The sequence below is a fragment of the Galeopterus variegatus genome, unplaced genomic scaffold (assembly GCF_000696425.1).
Source record: "Galeopterus variegatus unplaced genomic scaffold, G_variegatus-3.0.2 Scaffold752, whole genome shotgun sequence".
In the NCBI taxonomy this organism is placed as follows: domain Eukaryota; kingdom Metazoa; phylum Chordata; class Mammalia; order Dermoptera; family Cynocephalidae; genus Galeopterus; species Galeopterus variegatus.
Genome location: NW_007726863.1, coordinates 431,187 through 437,074, shown reverse-complemented (window position 1 = coordinate 437,074; position 5,888 = coordinate 431,187). Strand labels below are relative to the sequence as shown.

At 60.1% G+C, this 5,888-nt stretch overlaps 1 protein-coding gene across 1 annotated transcript in view; it reads right to left on the bottom strand.

Moving 5' to 3' along the window:
- CARNS1 (carnosine synthase 1) overlaps positions 1-3,417 on the bottom strand; it is a 7,681-nt gene extending 4,264 nt beyond the window's left edge. Inside the window, 7 exon segments of the mRNA XM_008572109.1 lie at positions 3-128; positions 917-1,002; positions 1,094-1,268; positions 1,511-1,998; positions 2,243-2,332; positions 3,094-3,408; positions 3,411-3,417. Of these exon segments, the coding sequence (XP_008570331.1) occupies positions 3-128; positions 917-1,002; positions 1,094-1,268; positions 1,511-1,998; positions 2,243-2,332; positions 3,094-3,408; positions 3,411-3,417 (1,287 nt within the window).
- Positions 3,418-5,888: the final 2,471 nt, after the last annotated feature.

The following is a 5,888-nucleotide window of genomic DNA, read 5'->3' as shown; positions in this document are numbered from 1 at the left end:
CGCTGCCGCACGAGCGCCACCTGTGCCGCCTCGCCCAGGCCGCACTGAGCCAGCGCCATCTCCAGCGTCCTCGGCAGGGAGCTCTGGTGTCGCAGAGGTCGGTCCCTGCGGCCCACGCCGCAAACCACCTGGGCAGGGTGTGGCTCAGGGTACTGGCCCAGGAGGAGCCCTCCCAAGACTCCCCCCTCTAACTGCCCCCCGAGATGCTCCTCCGCCCTGCCAAGATCCAGGCCAGACCCCTCACTAGGCATTCAAGAAGCCCCATCCTCCTGTGTGACAAACTGCACAGAACACCCTCCCCTGCCACTACCCATCTGGTCCCCAGACCCCTCCAGGGACTGTGCCCGGACTTCCAGGCCCAGCTGGGGTCCGTGATCCTGGAGGACTCTCTGTATGCTTGCTCCAAGCTCCTGCAGCCTGGGTGCTTGTGTCACCCTGGTGTGTCCCGGGCCTGGCATCTGCCCTGGAAACCTCTGCCCTGCTCTACTGGGACTCCCTGAGGGCAGGGTTGAATTTCTCTCCATTTCAGCTTGGCCCAAAGCTGGGTACCCAGGAGGGTCCCCAAGCCTTCCTGAACTCCCCAGCTTGATGTCCCCTCCTAAAGGGCTCCAGGTAGTGGAGGTTTATCAGGGAACCTGGGTCAGCATCTTCAATGGGAAGAGGTGAAGCCCCTGGACCCTGGTACCCAGCATGGAGCTGAGCATAGGGGCAGGGGCTCCTGATGGGGGAAGGGTTCAGGAAGGGTTGGAGGAGAGGGAAATTTTGTCAGACCCAGGAGTCTCCCCAGAGGCAAACAAGATCCCCCCAAAGATTTTGTCCTTCCTGCCCAGAGACTGCCCAGGGGCCCTTGTCAGATAGTGGACAGGGCTAAGACTATGGCAGGTAGGGTCATGACCTAGACCTGGGCCACACTCACCTTGCTCATCAGGGGCCTGTCACCCTGTATCCGACACACCACAGCACAGATACGCACAGCCAGCTCAGGGCCAGGTGAAGGACCACCTGGGGCAAGATGGGGAGGCCTAAGCCTGGCACAGGGAAGCCAAGAGGCCAAGCCAAGCTTCCACCCCTGGCCAGCCCGGGTGGCTCTCACCTGAGAAGGGCAGCTGGGCAGGTGGGCACATAGCCTCCACCAGGACACTCTCCTCCTCCTCCAGCTTCTCCAGCAATGCCAGCACTGTGTCCACCACTGCGCCCAGCTCTGCCCGTGGGTGCAGACGCAATGCCTGCCGCCCCCGCCAGCGCCAGCCACTGAGCTTCACTGCCACCTGCGGTGAAGGGAGGGGAAAGGGGCTTCCTTGACACCTCTCCACAAACCCGCAGGATGGGATGCTCATACCACAGCAGCCAACAAGTAAACTGAGGTGAGAGGGCAGGGGATTGCCCTGGAGAGATGGGGCAGTGGCAGGGCTAAAAGTTGGGTCAGCTTCCCAGCAAGACTTGGTAATCATGCATGGGTCCCATCCTGCTGGCATCTGCACAGACTTTAGGGTGGGCAGGAGCCTGTTACCTGCACGACATCACCCAGGGCCTCAGAGCACAGAAAGGCCCCTATTTCCTCTTTCACCAGGGTTTCCTGGCCCTCTTTGCCACTCAGCTCCACCAGCCGCAGTCCTGGGCTGGCATCCCCTCCCTGCAGAAACCCCGGCGGCTTGTAGGTAAAAGCCAGGGTAGCTGGCACGGCCACACTGCCATGCTGGGCCAGCAAGCGCCTCGTCAGCAGCCGGTCCTCCAGCAGCCGGGCCAGCTCAGCCGAAGCTCCTGTGGGGCAGGTCAGGTCACGGGCAAGCTCTGCTGCCTCTCGGCCCCAGCCAGGCCCCAGCCCCAGGCCCGCCAGGAAGTAGGTGGCACGGCGCGGGGGGGAGAATTCATCCAGGAATGTCAGGCCGCCTGGGTAGAAGCTCACGGCCTTGGAGACCATCAGGGCCGCCTCACTCGGCTGCCCGGGTGCTGGCACCTTCGTCAGCCACGCAGGGGACAGGCAAAGGAGCATGTTTCCTGTGGGCAGAGGGAGGCCGGTGGTTGGCCAGGGAAGGCTTATTGCCCCACGCCCTCCACCTCCAGTCTGGGCCCCTGCGTAGTGGGGGCAGCTGCTCCCAGAACCCACCCCCACTCAGAGTATGGCAGCTGGTCCAGTGGAATGAGAGCAGTTGCCAGGGTTGGCGGGTATTTTGGGATGTGGCTAGGCCAGGCAGGGCTGCCCTTTCTGCAGGAGGGGGTGGAGAACTTGGGCAACACTCACCCGGACTCTGGACCCCCCCCTCCAGCAACACGGACAGAAAGGTGCTGGGGGATCCCAGAATGCACAAGGTCACCTCTGCCCCAGGGCAACCTCGAGGGAAGAGAACATTGCCAAGCTCAGGGAGGCTCTTCCTGCTGTCTTTCTGCCCACCTCCTCTGACTCCCACACCCCTGCCCTCACCCTTGGGCCCCAAATCCTTCCCAGAGATCAGATGAGAAGAATACAGGGGACAGAGAGGGAGCTGGATCGGGAAGGGGGAGCTGCCCACTCGTCCTGCCCTGTGAGGCTGGCTCCCTTGTCTCTTCAGCTGGTCCAGAAGGCACTGCAGGCTGGGTAACCAGAGACCTGGGTTCTAGTCTGAGCTTTGAATTCTGTGTGGATTTGGAGGAGTCACTGTTTCTCTGAGCCTCAGTTTCCCAGTCTGCACAATGGGACCAAGTCTGTGATTCTCATGTATTCTAGCTGCAAACCCTCTGTCCACACATCTTTCATGGCTACCTGAGAGATAAAGCAGAGGAGGAGCCTTGGGGTCCTAACTGCTGAGCTGCCTCTACAGCAGCTCCCAAGACACCTCTCTAGACACTTCAGTTCCATAGAACATGGTTTGCACATCCCAGGGCTGGCTCTTTGGGGGAAGCGGATGAGGGTGGACAGCCCCGATCTCTGACCACTGGTGCCAGATGCCCTTGGAAACCATGGCTGCCCTGGGCTGACTGGCTTTGCCTCCCTGCCTTCAGACCCAGGCAGACTCTGGGGGAAGGGACCAACCTCAACAGGGATGGGAAAGCAGACTGGGCTGAGGGCCCTTCCCTGCCCCCAGGGGTGCTCCCCTCCATGGAGCCCTCGGGCACCTGTTCGGGGCACCTGGCTGCGGTCCTGGGTCTCCGGAAGGCCAGCTTGCTGCAGACAGCTCTGCAGGAGGCTGTAGTAGTAGACGGTCCAGGCCCGGGCCTCGGCCCCCTCAGGGGAGGCCTTGCAGTCCAGGCCCACATCCCGGCGCCAGGAGCCAGGGAAGCAGCCTGTGGGCGGCAGGCCGGAGCCCCCTCCCCATGGGCCCTCCTCTTCGTCCAGGTCCTTGGAGCCCAGGGGGCAGTCCCATTCGGGACCCAGTGGATCCAAGGAGAGCTGAGGGGGCAGAAGTGGTGGGTCTTGGGCAGGGTGGGCAAGGGGCACATTAAGTCACCCAAGGGTGTAAGTCCTCCTCCCCAGTCTCCCAACCTGGGTTATGCTCAGGGCAGACACTGTCCAAGGGACCAGGAGAGGAAGGAGTTGGGTTGGGGAGTGAAGACGCATCAAAGGGAACTGCGTAGGTAGGAAAGCTTTGCAAACTGTTACATGTGGTGCCCCCGGGGGCAGGCAGGAAGCAGTGTCCTGCTGGCCAGACCACTAACCCCCATCCCACACTGGGGTCTGCCCTAACTTGCTTGACAGGGGCAGAGGTTTTTGCCTGTTTTGTTCGTTGAGGCAACTCCAGCACCTAAAATAGTGCCTGGCACACAGTTAAGTGCTCAATAAGTGGTTTTTGTTTGTTTGGGAGTTTTTCAGCAGCTGGCTGGTAAGGGGATTCGAACCCTTGACCTTGGTGTTATCAACACTGCTCTCTAAGCAACTGAGCCAAGTGGCCAGGCTCCTCAGTGTTTGTTGACTGAAGAATATATGAATGGGGCCGGCCTGTGGCTCACTCGGGAGAGTGCGGTGCTGATAACACCAAGGCCATGGGTTCGGATCCCATATAGGGATGGCCGGTTGCTCACTGGGTGGGCGTGGTGCTGACCTGACTTCCCTCTTCCGACTTGAGCCGAGAGGCTTGTCCTGCCCCTTACCGGTCATCTTTAAAAAAAAAAAAAAATACTGATTCTGATGTAACCATGAGATTCTAATGTGCAGCCAGGGTTGAGAGCCAAGGGACTCCTGCCCAGTGTCCCCTCCCCAACCAGCTGCTGAGCCTTTCCCTTTTGGTGAGCATCTCTGGGGCCCCAGGCCCCTCTGGGTTCTGACTTCCCTCTTCCGACTTGAGCCGAGAGGCTTGTCCTGCCCCTTACCGGTCATCTTTAAAAAAAAAAAAAAATACTGATTCTGATGTAACCATGAGATTCTAATGTGCAGCCAGGGTTGAGAGCCAAGGGACTCCTGCCCAGTGTCCCCTCCCCAACCAGCTGCTGAGCCTTTCCCTTTTGGTGAGCATCTCTGGGGCCCCAGGCCCCTCTGGGTTCTGACTTCCCTCTTCCGACTTGAGCCGAGAGGCTTGTCCTGCCCCTTACCGGTCATCTTTAAAAAAAAAAAAAGAATATATGAATGAATGAACTCAGCAATCACTCCTGGGCTGCTCGTTTCTCTCTGGGCATTAGTGACCCATATGCCAGCGTGGAGTTCGCTCTCACCTAAATGTGTAGATGAATCTGTTTCACTGTCATCCCCAAGTAGGGCTTGAAGACCTACTCTGCGCCCAGCCCTGTGCTAGGCACTGGGAGAAGAAAGGCTGGTGCCTTTTGTTTCAGATGTTTTGAGTTCTGGAAATGCTTTCTTTGGATGAAATTTAACACCCCTGCCCCTCTCTGAGGCTGGCCGACTCCCATATGGGGCTGCTGTTAGCTTCAGTGTGAACACAGATGGAGACACTTATTCTTTGCTGGCCAGGCCAGCCCTGGCAGCTGGGTCTGTCCTCCAGGAGACAGGCTAGGCCACCTTGAGCAAGTTATGAGGTCTCTTTGGGCCTTGTATTTGCCTGGTGCCTGCCCTGTTCCATCCTGAGGGTGTTGATGAGGCTTGGACTGAGTCACTTGGTTGTTGGGAGACAGTGTGCTGTGTGGCTGGGACAGCAGAGGTCTGGGGCTCAGACCTGGGCTTGAATCCCAGTTTGCCAGGGCCAAACTCTGAGCCTCTGTGCCCTCTCCCAGAGGGTGAGAAGTTTCACTGCTATGTCCCCAAATCTAGAATGGTGCTGGGCACGCAGTAGGTGCTCAGTAAATGTTGTGGAATGAACGAATGTCAAAAGCACTAACAGTGACCACCTGCCGGGGCTGATGGGGACATGGGGTGCCTGACACACAGCAGCTACTTTTGCCATGGCGCACAAGCTGGGGGGTCAAGCTTGGGGATGGGTCTGAACTGTCTGCACAGGGCAGCCCCCAGGATTAGGCCTCCGGGTGCCAGTCGCTACCCTCTGGGCCCTCCCTCTGTCCAGGGACTTGGGCCTTTTGGGGGAGGAACCACAGGTGACTCACCATCTCGCAGGTGGAGAGGCTGAGAGACTGATGGCAGAGACAGAGGGACAGAGAGACAAAGCGGGGGTCAGGGCAGCCGGGTCCCTACCAGCCCCTAAGTCTTTGGGGGCAGAAAGGTGGCCGCCACCGTGCCTCTCTCCTGTCCCTGCTAGGAGGTCGCCAAGGCTGCCCCACCCCCGCCCCAAGGTGGAGTGGGGACTCTGCCGCCCGGACTCCCTGGGCTCACATTCCGGGTTGCGCCGGCTGCGCTGGGGGTCGTGACTCAGTCCCTCCAACGGGGGACGCCGTGTGTGTGGTGGGGGGATTGGTAGTGTCGCGGTGCAGCGGGGGGCGCGGGCGCTCAGGGTCCCCGTCCCCGCGGCCCTGCCCGGGTAGTCCCCCTCCCTGGCTCTCCCGGGGCAGGGGCCGGAACCGGGGTACCA